The 17042-nt window shown below is 36.9% G+C and overlaps 1 protein-coding gene across 1 annotated transcript in view; it reads right to left on the bottom strand.

The window, feature by feature from the left end:
* The window catches only part of LOC134541935 (medium-chain acyl-CoA ligase ACSF2, mitochondrial-like), a 46054-nt gene that overhangs the window by 12109 nt on the left and 16903 nt on the right, over nt 1-17042 (bottom strand). The window contains 5 exon segments of the mRNA XM_063385688.1: nt 10260-10364; nt 10494-10662; nt 11352-11500; nt 12702-12797; nt 12916-13033. Coding sequence (XP_063241758.1) covers nt 10260-10364; nt 10494-10662; nt 11352-11500; nt 12702-12797; nt 12916-13033 — 637 coding nt within the window.

Here is a 17042-nt window from a genome sequence, read left to right as displayed (position 1 = left end):
TCAGGCCATAGCAAAGAGGAACTGACATAAAGTACTTACTGGTAACTATCCTATACTACTCGCACGCCACCTTAATTTTTACTCTAAGTGTCAGTATTATCGAAATCTCACTTGAACAGAGTGACCTACTGGGCAGTCCCCACTCCTTCTATGTATATTTTTATTTATTTTCTGAGCTCGGAACTTAACCTTATACTTCAGCTTACAGAATTAATACTTGAGTATGGTGGGTGATACCACAGAGGTGAAGAAAATGTTTAATCTGTGGTGTTGATGACTCGTTGACATATTTAAAACTAATTTGTACTAAAACCCTTGAACACTAAATACATGAAAATAAATGAGCCAACAACAAATGACTCCTGTTGCTGATAAACTGTAAATGATATGGTCAGTATGCTATGGAAACCTAGACTATAGTATACTGGTAGGAATGCAGTTAGAAAAAGAAATAACAAGATAATTATGATGAGAGAAACAAAAATATTTAATGGTGGAAGATTTATTATTTAAAATTAAGAGCAGTCTGAATGAAAATATAGTTGTGAAGGTGGAAATGGTATATAAAATGACTATAAACAGGAGACAAGACACAGCAAACACTTTCACTAACGACAAAACACTGACACATAAAACCAAACACTGACTACTGAAAACCTTCAAAATCTTATTTAAACAGTATTAAGATTAATAAACATGAAAATCTTACATTAAGTTTACAATTCTTTTTGGTGTATGACGTAATCGAGGATTAGTAGAAAATTTATTATATTTTACAGATTTTATTTCTGAGCAAAAAAAAAATATTTATTATAATTATTTTGAATATTTAAAATTTACATGTGATCAATCCCTTCTGGAGTCTAATTGTAGCTAAACTCATTGGGAGATACGGAGGCACAGATAAATTACAAATGTTTGTAGATACTTTAATCCAGTTTAACCTAAAAGAGATAGTTTTAACGAAAACAGAAAATAATAGTTACTTAAAGCACACGGCATTACTCAGTAGAAGCAATTTTTAATCGATCTGAAGGACCACTGAGTGTTCGGAAAACGTACTTCTCTTTAAAAACAGCCAAAAATATTTGATCTTCGTTCCAAATAATGTTTAAGGTTACATAGTTTACGTGACGGTACAGTTCAACAATTAACGCGGGCGTAAAATCACTTTTGCTATAAGCCCTTTGCTTAGTACAATGGCGACGCTATTTGCTTATGGCGTACCTTTACTAGTGAAACTTAAGTCAATTTTCATCTAAAATAATTTCCTTAGTTCCAGAACAACTTTACTCACTGTCGATGTCTGGGTCTAGATGCACAATTTTACATTACACCATATAAGCAACAATGCAAGAAAACCATATTTTATAGATTTTAATCACCAAGGCGTTAGGCCTCAGCCTATACGTGGTAACGCCAAAAAAAAACTTCCAACTTAATTTTTAATCTACTTCCTGTTCCGGTGCTGCCGAATCCCGTGAAGACCCTGTCTGGGAGATCCAGAGCAGCATCTCATGGCCTTCGGTCACAACAATAGTGTTAAATCACAGGTAAGTAATATCTCGAAAAACAATAAGATTCCAAATAAAAAATGTGAACAGGATGAAACATACATGAAAAATCAGTAGGACTTCCAACAATACATAGGAAAAATAAGTTCATAATAATAAGGTTCAAAATACTTATTATAAGTTCTTGTTTTCAGGTTAGACCTATAGTATTTTTCAAGTTAAGGCAATACAACAATAGCGTGCTCGTAAAAATGCATTGACACGAGAGAAGGTTAATTCAAACAATAGGAAAGTATATAAATGATACTGAAAATAAATTTAAATAAGAATTAAATGCCTGTACGGACACTTTGTGGTAGTACAGAAGCTGTCTAATGGGGTAACAATAAAACGCAGTGGACACGAACTACGTGGCCGCCGGTTTAGTGATAGCCCATCTGTCTCTGTCTTACGTAGCATGCGCTTCAGGTTCCCGCGCGACGGTTGAGAATTGGCGGAGGGGTGGGGGTAACTGGCGCGCGACCGGCGACCAACCCAGTGCTGGCGCTCGGAGTGACTCGTTGTCTCCCGCCGGCCGTCCTCGAAGCAACACCTCGCTGCTCCGCGCTCCAGAAATGGCGCGAAAACTCCGTCGTCTCGTCGTCGTGCTGGTGGTAAGGTGTTGGGAGGGTGTCCAGCATCAGGCAGGCTCAGGACACTGGTGAGTTTACTTACAATTGAGTGCAGTGGACGGCGATGCATTGTTAGGTGTACCATTAACAACCCTCAGTCGTTCTGCAGGTGTGACCACGGCGTTGTGGTGTGCCGATCCACGCCGGGGCAGACGGCAACGTCCTCTCCACGCCATCGCGGAGGGTACTTGCTACCGAGAGGGCAGCAGGACGTGCCGTGCCGGGGTCACCCGCGCTCGTGGGGACGAGCGGCTGACGGCGACGGGTCCTGACAGGCGGTCCGCAGGGCAGCCCTAGAGCCGTCCCAGACGGGGACCAGTGGTGTACAGCAGGGGATGGACGGAGGTCCCATGCTGACGCAGCTGCGTCAGCGGACGTGGCGTCGACCGGACGTCCCGTTGGAGCGGGTCAAGCTCCGTCGTCGCACCGCTAAGTACATGGCCGTGTCCTACACTCGTTTTCATTTCCGCACTGGGCACATGGCAGGCGTGTCTCTAGTATCTCGCGGTCCCATAACTTACTCCATAAATAACCATAACAATGTTCTGTGCTTACTGGTTGCTGTCTGGAGTCGCCCTCACTGTCGCATTGGTGTAAGACAACAATAGGGATGTGATCACATACAAAAAAAAATTATCATTATTATGAAAAATATGAAATTATTAAGAATTCTTATAATTAATTATCATTGACTTATGAGAATACAGTATAGTATGCAACAATCGCATAACATCTTATTACTTCTTAAACACTAATATTTTGCTATAATTATTAAATATGATAGGACTACACTATTTACACAATGGTACTGCTAGTTTTATTCTTGGTTAACTAGTCTTTCAGTTGTACAATGGTTTAACTGTCTTGCTGGCTTTGTTTACATATAGTACTCTAGCCTTGGTACTGTACTATAATACTATAACTTGTTACCATAAAACTTGCAATTACAATATAAATACTTATCAGGGTTGGTTGGCATTTTTTTTCCTTTCAGAAAAATTATGAAAATTGTTTTCATTCTAATTATTATCCTTAGACATTATGATAATTTAGTATACAATTGCTATTCAGCTTATTTTACTGACATATAACAGTCTTGTGATTTGAATCATAACAAACATAAAATATTTACAATACTTAAAATGTTTAAACAGCATTTTGTTTACTATTAGCTGAGTAAACTTTTTGACTACTAATGCAATTAGCAGTATTATTACAAATTTTACAACATATTTTAAGAGTTTTTTTTTTCTTTTTACAATTTGATCTCAGTGATTTTGGTTTTGTTTACATATGGATATATCACTTTCATGTGATGTTAGGTGTTCATACATCACAAATCAAAATTATTTATTACATGGAAAACAATTTTAAGAGATTATTAAATAGTAACATAACACACGAAAAATATTTACACACAAAAATAACCAGTTGAAAAATTATATACATACTTAAGCTTATACATAATCAAATATTATCATTTCTTATGATACCTTGACATTTATTATTAGTATTCAAGACTAGTATTATTATTTCTTGCCAGATGAATAATAATTTATATACAGTCTTTGAAAGGTACAGTATTCTCTCTTGAATATGGTGAGGCTTTCAGCTGATTGTTCACAGTCTCTCACTCTGTTACTCTGGACACAGCTGCACAGTAGATTACTTGCAGAATGCTGTTGTCTTGTTAGGTAGGCTGTCAGCTACTGGCTGATGCAGAGTCTCATATCATTTCAAGAATGTTCATGATCTTCCAGTCAGGTGTTACACCTATTTACACTGACATATAAAAATTTCTTGCACTTTTATACATTTGTCACACTTCTGTTACAGTGACTTCATACAACAACTGGGCAGCATAAGAGCAGACTTTCTCTCGCAACACCAGTGTTCCTTGCTACTGTGGATAACAACTCAGAAGACAATCACATCATCATGTGCTGCTGAACAACAGTGATGTCACTCGCGTGACAGTGTGATCCTCAAGATGACAGTGCTTCGAATTATGTGTTACACATCAAAAATAATATTTGGCGTTCATAAAATTAATTTGTGCCCATAATTTATATAATCAAATTCCAAAATAAATCAGTTCCAATGCAGTTTTTTTCTTTTTTCTTTCCATTCTGATTATTATTATTATTTTTTTTATTTTTTTTCATTTTTTTTTTTCAAATAAGATAGCTTTGTGGGTGATACAACAACAAGCTAAGGCTCAGAGTGCTACAAGAAGGAGTATCATATCTGCAGGTAACTAGCAGTTAGAGTGTGCATGGCTTAGTAGTTGCAAGTGTTCTTGTGCTTGTAGTACGCAATGTGCATGTACTGCTTAGGAGTCACACAGCTGGTCGGCGAAAAAATTAACACATAGTAGTCACTCTTGTTAGGTTGGTTAGCTCACACTATAGTGGGTCAGTAGGTTTTTTTTTTTTCTCTTCAGAGTAAACAACATGATTACACTGTTAGTAGACATCTAGTCCTGCTCACATGTGTCACCGAAGCTTCATACCCATTTAGGTCATGCCATAGCCATACATTACGGTACCATAATAACCCTAGGTTAGTGCTGGACAACAAATCCCAGTGCGGCAGAGCCTTAGTCTTAGACCGTCACGAGACAACACACTGGTTTAGGCTCACCAGGCAACCAGTCTAGTGCATTTCCTTACACTAACAAATACAGCATACCGTACAACCTTGGCTAGCACATGTCCTGACTTGGACACGAAATATTGAGCTTCACACACTTAACAGTGTTCGATGTACAGGTCCTTGATCACATAGGACTACACAGTGTAGACAACATGTACACTAATGTTGTTTCTATACTCCACATAAAAAAAAACCAATTCTATTAGCTAACACACAAACAACACATGTTACTGTGGGACAATAGGCTTGTGGTAGGCCCTTAGTTGGGTTAGGTTATACCTGTCTATGATGTTGTTGGTGGCAGGGTCTGCCAACTCATAGCAGTTGTTGTGAATTCTGTTTATGACCACATAGGGTCCCTTGAACAGCAAGAACAACTTCTTGGTAACATGGTCCCACTTCTTGCTCCCGCTTGCACTCCTGCATAACACTAGGTCTCCTATACTGAACTGCTTGATTTTAGAAGCACTCTTCCTTCTTTGCCTTGCTTGCGCCTCAGACTGTAGGCGGTCGTTGATCAACTGTTCTACCTCACTGCCTGTGGGTAGTTCTGCCTGATCAGTTTCCATGTCAAATTTGGGCATATAGAGCGGGTCGATCGCCACCGATCTATCCAGACACAAAGCTTCATAAGGGGTGACCTGTAGGCTCTGGATAGCGGGTATGAGTTCGGGGCGATGCAAACCTGACCCGTTCTAGTTTAACGCTCTATCCTGGTTGTTCTGGCTGCACTGCTGGGCAGCTGAACCTGCTGGGTTAGGCCCTGTCCAATTACTTGGACCATTAGAAGCCCTGTTTACTGCTGCCTGAAACTCTGCAGCAACAGGATTCACTGGCGCATTGCGCTGGAAGTAGCCCTGTTGAGGCTGGGAATTGTCTTGCGATGAGAATGAGGGTGGTGGGTATGGAAAATGATTTTGGATGCCGCCAGATGAGCCGGTGTGATACTGTGGTCTGCAGCTTCTCTCTGGATTGGCAGGGGTCTTGCGGTGTGGCGGGCGGAAGTCAGGTTTCCCACTAGCGTAGTCAGAATAAAACCGCTTCTGGCCCTGGTGACGGTAGTCAGCCTCACCATCTGACTCGGCGTAGCGCTGCGGGTAGGTGAACTTCCTGGGTGGCCGTTCAGTTGATGTCTTCCCCTGGAACTGGCTGTTGGGGTCCTCCTCACCGTCGCTGCAGGTCTGCTTGCTTGACCACCAGGTGGTCTTGTGGTAGGGCTTGTTACGGTTGCTTTTGCGGTTGTACTTGCCCTTGTGCTTTTTCCCTTGCTGCCCTTGGCTGGTGTACTCGTCATTTTTACCTGACCTCTCCCATGTCAGGGTGTGCACATTTGCCTGGCGGTCATCCCTGGGCCGATTTTGCCAGTAATTGTGCACTGGCACATTTTTACTGGGAGGCTGCTGAGGTATTCGTTCAGCCTCATCCTTAGCTCCTTGGCCTCGCTGCAGCTTCTGCAGCTTGTCTACTGCCAGAACATGATCTCGGAATTCGGTGACATCTTTGTATGTGTGTCCTGACATCTGGATCTGGTAGGCGAGTGGGAGCTGTGTCAACATGGTTGCTATGAACTCATCATCTGACATAGTTATATCTAAGTACCGGGTACGCTCATACATAGCTGAAATGTGAGCTTCCAGGCTACTCCCCTTGCGACAGTCAAACCGGTCCGTGTGCAATTGGGCCCTCAAATTGCCTTGCACTTTTAAGTTCCAGAACTGTGCTCTGAACTTTTCTCTGAACTGTTTGTAGGAGGTGATATGTAGGCTCTGGAGCTCCCACCAGAAAAAAGCAGTGCTTTTGAGTGCTACATTCAGGCACTTCAATTTTTCATTGTCACTTAATGAGAAAGTCTTTGCGTATTCCTCAAATTTATTGAGGAATCTGACTGGGTTCTCCAATGACTAGCCAGAGAACATGGGCATGGACTCGGCCCAATGTTTGGCTGGATGATGCAGTAATGTGGCCTGGTCAAGATGTGGGGTGCTGCACGATGGGGTAGGATGAGGTGGTGTGACAAGTGATGAGATAGCTGGGGGTGGTGGTGAGTCTTGGCTGGCTGTCACTGCAGGCTGCAGGCTGGGTAGCTCGGTCATGGAGGTGTTTGTTGTCGCCATCCTGCTGTGCAGCTCTTCCACTCGCTGTTGGACTTGTTGCTTGAGAGCGCTGGCACATGCCTGTGCAGCTTGTTCGGCGGCTGCTCTTGCTCCTGACTCAACAGTTTCAATTCTTGCCTGTAGAGTGACTGTGGTTTCTTCAATGCGTTCGAGCCTCTGGTGGATCACTTGCGACTGGCCCTGTCCCTCCATCCGTACTCGGTCCACAGATCTAATCAGAGACGTGGTGTGGGATTCCAAGTTTTCCACCCTTTCCTGCTGTGTTTGCACTTGACTGGCCAGCTGTCCCACTGACTGAGATTGCTCTTGCAGTCTGGCATCCAATCGTACCTCCAGGTCACTGAGGCCTGTTTGCAGCTGGCGATCTAAGCTCTCTATCCTTATATTCAGCTCACTCTTTAACTCGCAGAGGTTAGCGTCCAGTTGCCCCGCGACTGCATCAATCTTTTCACTCATGTTCTGGGCATTGGTGTCCATCTTACTATTCATACGTTGCAACATCAGCAAGATGCTGGTTAAATCAGCCGATGGTATGTCACCTGTAGGAGTGGTGGGGGCAGACATATCCGATTCCCCTGCTGGTGCCTTTTCCTCTTCAGTAGCAGCTGCAGGTGTGGCTGCTGCTGTCCCACCTTCCCTGTTGGTTTCACACCTCTCCGGCGTGTTGTGTTCAGTGAGCACCAGTATACCTTCAGGTATAGCTGCATAGGACTGTGTGTTCTGTCCAGGCTGTACATCCAGTAGATGTTGGTACACCTGCTCGTACTTTTCTTGTTGGCAGGCCTGTGCTGTGGTCGTATGTTCCTGGCCTGGCACAGGTGCTGCAGTCTCGCCCATATCACTGCTGGTCTCAGACCGGCTCCTCAACTCATACACCTTGTTGAATGACATTTTGGAGTACAACAGTAGAGAAGTCGTTTCCCTGGTGCCAACACGTAGAATGCACACTTACTCTTGAAGTTGCTATGTTCGGCACTATTTCTTCGGAGCCACCACGTTGCGGGCGCCACTTCCCCTTCTGGGCAGTCCCCACTCCTTCTATGTATATTTTTATTTATTTTCTGAGCTCGGAACTTAACCTTATACTTCAGCTTACAGAATTAATACTTGAGTATGGTGGGTGATACCACAGAGGTGAAGAAAATGTTTAATCTGTGGTGTTGATGACTCGTTGACATATTTAAAACTAATTTGTACTAAAACCCTTGAACACTAAATACATGAAAATAAATGAGCCAACAACAAATGACTCCTGTTGCTGATAAACTGTAAATGATATGGTCAGTATGCTATGGAAACCTAGACTACAGTATACTGGTAGGAATGCAGTTAGAAAAAGAAATAACAAGATAATTATGATGAGAGAAACAAAAATATTTAATGGTGGAAGATTTATTATTTAAAATTAAGAGCAGTCTGAATGAAAATATAGTTGTGAAGGTGGAAATGGTATATAAAATGACTATAAACAGGAGACAAGACACAGCAAACACTTTCACTAACGACAAAACACTGACACATAAAACCAAACACTGAATACTGAAAACCTTCAAAATCTTATTTAAACAGTATTAAGATTAATAAACATGAAAATCTTACATTAAGTTTACAATTCTCTTTGGTGTATGACGTAATTGAGGATTAGTAGAAAATTTGTTACATTTTACAGATTTTATTTCTGAGCAAAAAAAAATATTTATTATAATTATTTTGAATATTTAAAATTTACATGTGATCAATCCCTTCTGGAGTCTAATTGTAGCTAAACTCATTGGGAGATACGGAGGCACAGATAAATTACAAATGTTTGTAGATACTTTAATCCAGTTTAACCTAAAAGAGATAGTTTTAACGAAAACAGAAAATAAAAGTTACTTAAAGCACACGGCATTACTCAGTAGAAGCAATTTTTAATCGATCTGAAGGACCACTGAGTGTTCGGAAAACGTACTTCTCTTTAAAAACAGCCAAAAATATTTGATCTTCGTTCCAAATAATGTTTAAGGTTACATAGTTTACGTGACGGTACAGTTCAACAATTAACGCGGGCGTAAAATCACTTTTGCTATAAGCCCCTTGCTTAGTACAATGGCGACGCTATTTGCTTATGGCGTACCTTTACTAGTGAAACTTAAGTCAATTTTCATCTAAAATAATTTCCTTAGTTCCAGAACAACTTTACTCACTGTCGATGTCTGGGTCTAGATGCACAATTTTACATTACACCATATAAGCAACAATGCAAGAAAACCATATTTTATAGATTTTAATCACCAAGGCGTTAGGCCTCAGCCTATACGTGGTAACGCCAAAAAAAAACTTCCAACTTAATTTTTAATCTACTTCCTGTTCCGGTGCTGCCGAATCCCGTGAAGACCCTGTCTGGGAGATCCAGAGCAGCATCTCATGGCCTTCGGTCACAACAATAGTGTTAAATCACAGGTAAGTAATATCTCGAAAAACAATAAGATTCCAAATAAAAAATGTGAACAGGATGAAACATACATGAAAAATCAGTAGGACTTCCAACAATACATAGGAAAAATAAGTTCATAATAATAAGGTTCAAAATACTTATTATAAGTTCTTGTTTTCAGGTTAGACCTATAGTATTTTTCAAGTTAAGGCAATACAACAATAGCGTGCTCGTAAAAATGCATTGACACGAGAGAAGGTTAATTCAAACAATAGGAAAGTATATAAATGATACTGAAAATAAATTTAAATAAGAATTAAATGCCTGTACGGACACTTTGTGGTAGTACACTACCTTATGTTTCATGAGGGTAAGAAGGAAAGGAGTTGGTGTATACAATATTTGCCATTTTAAAACATTAATTCAAAATGAGAGCGTCCTCTAACTTCTATTTTTCCTTCTGCATAACAAAATAATTTTTGGTTATAATGAAGTTAAACCCTAATTTCTTGCAAATGTATTGGTATAATGTTTCTTTAGTAATACTCACTACATGATGGCATATTTACGATTTTTCCTAGTGCGTTTTTTCAAGCTATTAAACAAATTTATAGCATATTGGACTTTGTACAGCTACTATATTAGGAAATTTAACATTCTTATTTTATCGAAATCTCACCTAGAGAGTGATCATTCCCTTGTTTCGGAGGTCAAGTGTGCAAAGTTTCAACTCGATCGGATGAATTATGCTTGAGCGTATAGAAGACAAACGCACAAACATTCATTTTTATGTATAAGAAGAAGATAATTAGGTTATTATTGTGTGTAGGCATGTTATTGCATATATCAGTACAAATATTTCAAACATTCAAATGCATTACTTCGATACCTCAATATCTGTAGCTGGTTTTCCAGCAGTTAAAATGTTCTGGTCCATTGTATCATCGAGATTAGGAACAAATAAAGGATGTCCCTCTGTCATTCCGTACGCCGGCTGCAACAAAGTATGGAAAACATGTTACCAAGCGGAAAATAGATTTATCCATGCTTTCCAAAAGAACACTTTTTGTTTTGTTTTGAGAAAACTCAATTATAGATTAAAATACATCCATAGAGACCTCACCACAAACCTTTCAACAGGCAACACCTTGACTATTCGTCGAGCCAGAACTTCTGATACTGTTGAACCACCGATAACTATTATTATAGGGTGGGTGAAAGAAGTACCACGTTCTTGAATACGAGTTAATAAGTCCACGTACATGTAAGGTGTTCCGAAAATTATATCACATCTGAAACAGTAAACGTTTGTGAAGAAACTCACTCTTTTACTATCACTTATTGCTGTAATTTAATTCAATATTTCCCTCCTTCGAACAGAGAGTTTTTCTTGTAAAAATATTTGAAGAAAAAAACTAAAACCAATGTTGAATGTCTGTTTCAAACACTCTTTTATGTATGATTAGCAATGTTATTTTCTAAACTTAACAATGTATAAAGAACAATTAAAAAATTAATTTAAATGTAGCCGATTCTATAAGCCTACAATATTAGCGTCCTGGAGACATGAGTTTATAAATACAATAAGTCAGCAGTGTATGAATTTAAATGTTATAAAGGCCGGAAAACAAAGTGCTCGATTCTTTTTAATATAAATCAAACGTTAGTATAAATAATTTTTTTGAATAGCAATGCATAACAGTCACACAAACTGAAATGCCATTCTTTATTTTGAATTTATATGTTTTCAAGGCTCATTTTCACAGAGCTTTTTGGATCTGAGAAGTGATTTATGCCAGTAAATAAAAATGCATTTAGTAAATGATTGGCTGTACTTTTGTCACAATATTTAGTTTCAAATTATTAAAATTTAAATTACTTAAAAATAACTACAAATAAATGAGAGTATCTGTACTTTCTAAGTAATTTTAATATAAATTTATTTTTGCACTTAGCACCTATTTTAACGTTAATAGCTTACCTCTCTTCTTTAAGTACTTGTATAGATGAGTCAGGATTGAATTTCGGAGATGCGAAGACAGTAGTGGTACCCACGTGAAGACCAGCTAGTATACCACCAATGCTTATGCCAACATGGCAGCCCTGAATTTGAGCCAGAATTTTCGATGGCTATAAAGCAAAAACCAATAGTAATTTTAATTTTGTATTACTTTTAAAGTAACGAGCACCAGCCTGAGTATTGACCACTTCACATAAATACAGTAAAATCTTTTTATTTTTTATTTTGAGAAAGTATTCTGACCACATTACTATTTGTCTTAGAGCGTGTATATACATTATTCTTGAAATAGTGCTGTATTGTTTATTTGTAGGCTTTTATGGTTAAATAAATTTTTTGAATAGTATTCTCTTACAAAGTTTACTACTTACAAGCATATGTCAAAATTTAGAACTCTTCCCTATTTACGCTAAGTTAAACTTACATGCTAATTAATCTTATGTTTTTTACCTGTACTCAGCCATGTATTTATATTTCCAAAAGAAGGTATTATACATTTCGGCTTTAACCTCAATTTGTGATGAAAATCAAAAAGTATTTTCTGATTTCATGTAACTTGCGAATTATAAAGTCGTTGTTCAGATACTATCTAGTATTATCTATTATTTTATTGTAATTGTCACAATGCTTAGACTACATGATGTACGTAAATAAGGAACACAATATTTTTTTTTTAAACTGTTTTTCTTTTTTGTGAATTGTTTGTAATGTTATCAGTATTAGTTTTTTAATTCATTCTTTGTTGTGATATGTTCTTAAGAAAAACTCTCTAAAAAGTTATTTTTTGGTTGTTAATTAAAAACATTATTTTTATCACGCTTTAGACTGTAACTGCCAAAAGGAAACTAGTACGAGGGGGAATGTTTTTTCAGAATATAAATTAATCTTTCTTTCATACTCTAAGGTAAGTGGGATTGTACGAACCGTTCTTCATTAAGTTTGCATTTTATCATTACATAAGCTTAAAAACGATTTTTTATATTTAACAAAGATTTAACGTGATGAATTTACAAAATTCATGTTTAATATATTTTTCTGTTTATTATTAACTTAAATATTCACATACATTTTTGTCACTGAAAGAAAAAACGGTTACTTTAAAATTTTAACTTTTGTTTTCTCATTTTCATTTATTTATTTTACAATTCTAACATTTTTTATGAGTTTCAAGTGTAACCTGACTTGAACCAGAAAGTTTTTCTTTGGCTTCATAAAGGTTTTAAACAAACAAAGGAATAACAGTGTGCGAGCCCTCTCTACTACAGCGTATTAGAATTATTTAATTTTACATGCTTACAATGATGGCAGTACCTTATTATCTGGGTTGAAAACCCTTCCGAAGGCTTTTGAAGCATTCACTGCAGCGTGATGGGTCCAAACAGCTGCTTTGGGACTGCCTGTAGTACCCTACAAAATGTACCACACTTATTGGCACAGTGATACCAGTTATCTAATAAAAAATATCATGAAATTTTTTTCTTCATTTTACCAGTAAATACAAGATTGAGCAAAGCCTACTTCTCACCGATGTGTAATGTATGAATGCGGCGTCATCGGGATCAATTGTGTTTTGGAGTTCGGATAACTTACTAATGCCATCCGGGGTTGTCAGTTTAAGGACATCATCCAAAAGATAGGCTCCCCTGCAAAATCAGACATAGCATCTGTTGTATTATGCTGCCTGGGCATTATGTAAAATTCGAGTAAGTAGAAAGTATGTTTGCAGTATATGTTACTCAAGTTATTTTATGAGATTTTGTGTGTTGTATTAGTAAGTGGTATTTACAATAAACTACTCATAAGAATTGAAATTAAGTATTTCACAACACAATTGGAATTTAACACATGTATGTAAAATTAAATTTTTGAGAGGTTGATATATCATCACTTGGTTATTCATCCTGTATTCATATAATTCTGTGTTTTTTTATAATATAATGAAAAAGTTTAATTATTACTTTATAGTATAATATACAACACTCCAGGTTTTTAAATATAACAACTCTGATACTGGTTGAAATGCTGAGTGTCCATTCAGTATTGTATATTGGTAGTTACTTCAATAAACGTAGATCACTGAAAATCACTAAAAGTAACTAAATGGGAAAAGTATAGCAACATAGAAACACTCATGTTAGAGTTAAACATATTATAGTATTTACTGTATTTGAACTGGTTACACGGACATATATAGCCAGAACAATGCATGAACACAGTTAAAGATTTGCAGTTATAACAACACATTACGTTTTGCACCTAGTAGCTATCACACAGAGTTTGTATCACATGTGTTTATACATTCGAATTATTATTAGCTTTAATAATAATTCATTCAGCACATATTAGCATGAAAAGAGATATATTTATGCTGATAAACAGTTTATATGTTAAATACTAGTAACAACTTACTAGATTTCAAAAAAATATTATTTAAAAAATTAAACTCCCATTGTATGCCTGTAGACCTACAAAATAAAATATTTTATTATTTTGGCCATTGGGAAGCTGTAGACGTGAAATAAACCTCCATACTATCTGTAGGTGCTTAATTTTATTACTTATTGTAAAATAATGCAATGTATTTGCAAATCTATTCTCTTTATCGTTGGCTTTGTGTTAAATTGTTTGAAATGAAAGTATGTTCATTAAAGGAACATGTTCAATTTTTTAAAAGTGAAATTTAATGCTAATTATATTCACAGTAAATGTTATAAATTACTAAAATTCTTGTGAGTCTTCATCAAATTTTGAGTTTTGATATGTATTTATTTTGTATCAAAGTAAATCATTGACTGGAATGTGATATGGACAAATTTGATAACAAATTACATTATTCGTCACCATTGTTTAAAAATAATTTTGAGATAATCGTTTTATAAGCAGTAACTGACGAATAAGTATGTCTCTGAACTAAAAAAAAAACAGTAGTCTTGAGAAATTGATCGTAATTTCCGACTATATATTTAGCCCGGAGTATATACATATATATCTATATGAAAACCACTATCATTACGCATAATTGTCATGGAGATGTAATTATGACGATAATTTTAGAGGTATATATTTTGTGTTTATATTCTTAGAATAAGTTCACACACAAAGATAATAATTAATAAACTCTGGTGCCTATTAAAAAAATTGAACGAAATAGTTTTAGCTTGTATGTATATATATATAGTTATTATAGGTAAAAGGGAAAATAAACATTCAAGTAAAAACACTAACACACTTGCGAAACTATTACCCAACCAATGTAGGATAAACGCAAAAAAGAACCACCATTATTGGCAAGCATCTAACGGGTCTTATATGGCTGGACTTAAAATAACTAAGTCAATCAGCAGTTATGAGTATATCTTATCTCTGTACTTATAGGCGTAATTGCAGGAGTCAGTACACCAAATTTAATACTACATGTAATTATTAAAGTCATTGTTAATCTCTCTAAAACTATAAATTCACCAAAGTTACATTTAAAAAGTACCAATAAATAGAAAAAGTTCAGTATTTATTGCATAAAGGCCCTAACAGGCCTCGGTGTTATTAGTGCAGGTGGATGTTAAGTAGATAGGTTTGGTTCATCCGGGAACAGGGGTGGGGGTGGGTGATCCTTGCATAAGTGGCGATCATTTTGAATGACGTCACTTCCGGCGCTGAATCGGAAGGAAGCCGCTGTATATACTGTAGCAAGGATTTTCTCATGAGAAGGAAAGCTAGATATCATGAGAAGAATGATTGTGTTAAAAACCCACTACGCAAAATGTTAAGCTGTAATCGGTGTAGTTGGTTGTTAACAAGAATTCACAGCTTAAAAAGACATGGTAGAACATGTAAAGCCAAGCCCACTAACGGCATAGAGGACATCGATGGATCTACTAGACTAAAGAAGAGTGATCTGCATTACGACAATAATTTTCCTTGTCTTGGGAGAGATTTTGTATGTGGTTCTTCCAATCTCGACAAAGAACTTAAATTGAAGGACGTTGATGCTTTATGGAAGAATGAAGACATTGGAAGAATTCTTAACGTGAAAAGTGAGAATAAATTCAAGCCCAATTCAAGTAGATCTTTCTTACTTTGTAAAATGATGGACTCGTAAAAAGGAAGCATGAAGACGATGAAGACACTTCGACATCATCGATATAAAATTCTTACGGTAATCTGGGAGATTGCTACCGTGACTCTGAGGCTGATAACAAAGGCACACACTGTGATGAAGCACCTAAAGCTGACAAGATCGAAGGATGTGGCGGTGTCTTGAGACCGAAACGATGGAAACGACGTGTTAGAATAAATAAATCAGATAAATCTTATTATGATCACTGGGACGATTGTGATATTAAAATTATTTATAATGAACATTCAGGGAAGATGGTGGTAGAAGAGATTGATTACACATCATGGAAAGATCCAGGAACTGATCGAATTAATTTGTAAATTGATTGTAAATTTTTTTGGTGAATTTTGGAATTTTCCCCACATTTCTAGATAAATAATTACACGATTCCAAGATAGCGCCCAAATTTCAAGATGGCGGGCACCTCAGTAATAATAAATGATTACTGCACTCTAGCGGGTTAGAATAAAACTAGCATGATGGTAATGTACTCTATAATACGAGTACACACACAAGATGGTGTCTTCCAGCAGACTAAAACAAGATGGTGGCAATGTCCTCTAGCAGGTGGTAGCTCCTGGTAGCATGTACTGAACATTAAATGTCAGATCCATGATAGCCGTCAAGGTCAAAGTCAAATTTCAAGGTCAAGGTCAAAGTTCAATGCCAACAGTCAAGGTCAAAGGTATGGTGAACAGAAAATTATATAAACATGTCGCCAGCACACTCTAGCAGACGAATAAAAGATGGTGACTTCCAGCAGATTACCAGATGACGATATATACCTTGTTATTGGTGGTGGTAGGTCAGTCAGTCTGTAGGTGGGTTCTGTGGAGGAAGGATCTGTTGTTTTTTTTATTTTTTCCTCTTAACGGTTTCGAACCAAGGACGGGAATCGATCTAATCAATCAGTATTCTAATAAGTTAATTTTTGGTGAATTTTGAACTATTTTTTTCATTAAAGTCAGATAATAAATAAATATTTTTAAGATGGCGTCCATAACGTCAATTCATAAAGTGGTGACATAATTCAAAATGTCGGGTGTGGTGTAAGATGTTTTTATTACTTTTTATTGATAATTTTGTTAAATATATTAATAAATTACTGGTTTACTCTCGCCGGAACTCGAACCGAGGACCGATATCGTTTAAATAGCTAAACATTTGAAGTACGTAATGTTAAAAATATTTTTGGAATTTTTTCGATAATTCTAGCATTGAAAATACAGATTTTCAAGATGGCGACCGTAACGCGAATGCCAACAGTTGTGACATAATACAAGAGATGGTGGTTCTGTCTCAAACAAGTTATGCTATTATTACTTAAAATTAAAAAATTACAAGTCCTAATATGCATGTTATTTTTATATATACCTTATTTAAATCTCAGTCTGGTAAATGTCTCGGTGGCCGTGCGGTTAAAGTCGTATGTTTTCCAACCTAGAGATCAGAGCTGCGATGGTTTGAATGACAGCGCTTCCAATGTATTTTGAATAAAATATTAAATTAAATATGTCGATAAGGACCATAATAGC

Source organism: Bacillus rossius (genome assembly GCF_032445375.1).
Source record: "Bacillus rossius redtenbacheri isolate Brsri chromosome 4 unlocalized genomic scaffold, Brsri_v3 Brsri_v3_scf4_2, whole genome shotgun sequence".
Taxonomy (NCBI): domain Eukaryota; kingdom Metazoa; phylum Arthropoda; class Insecta; order Phasmatodea; family Bacillidae; genus Bacillus; species Bacillus rossius.
The sequence above is the reverse complement of the archived record's forward strand: the minus strand, read 5'-3'. Positions and strand labels throughout refer to the sequence as shown.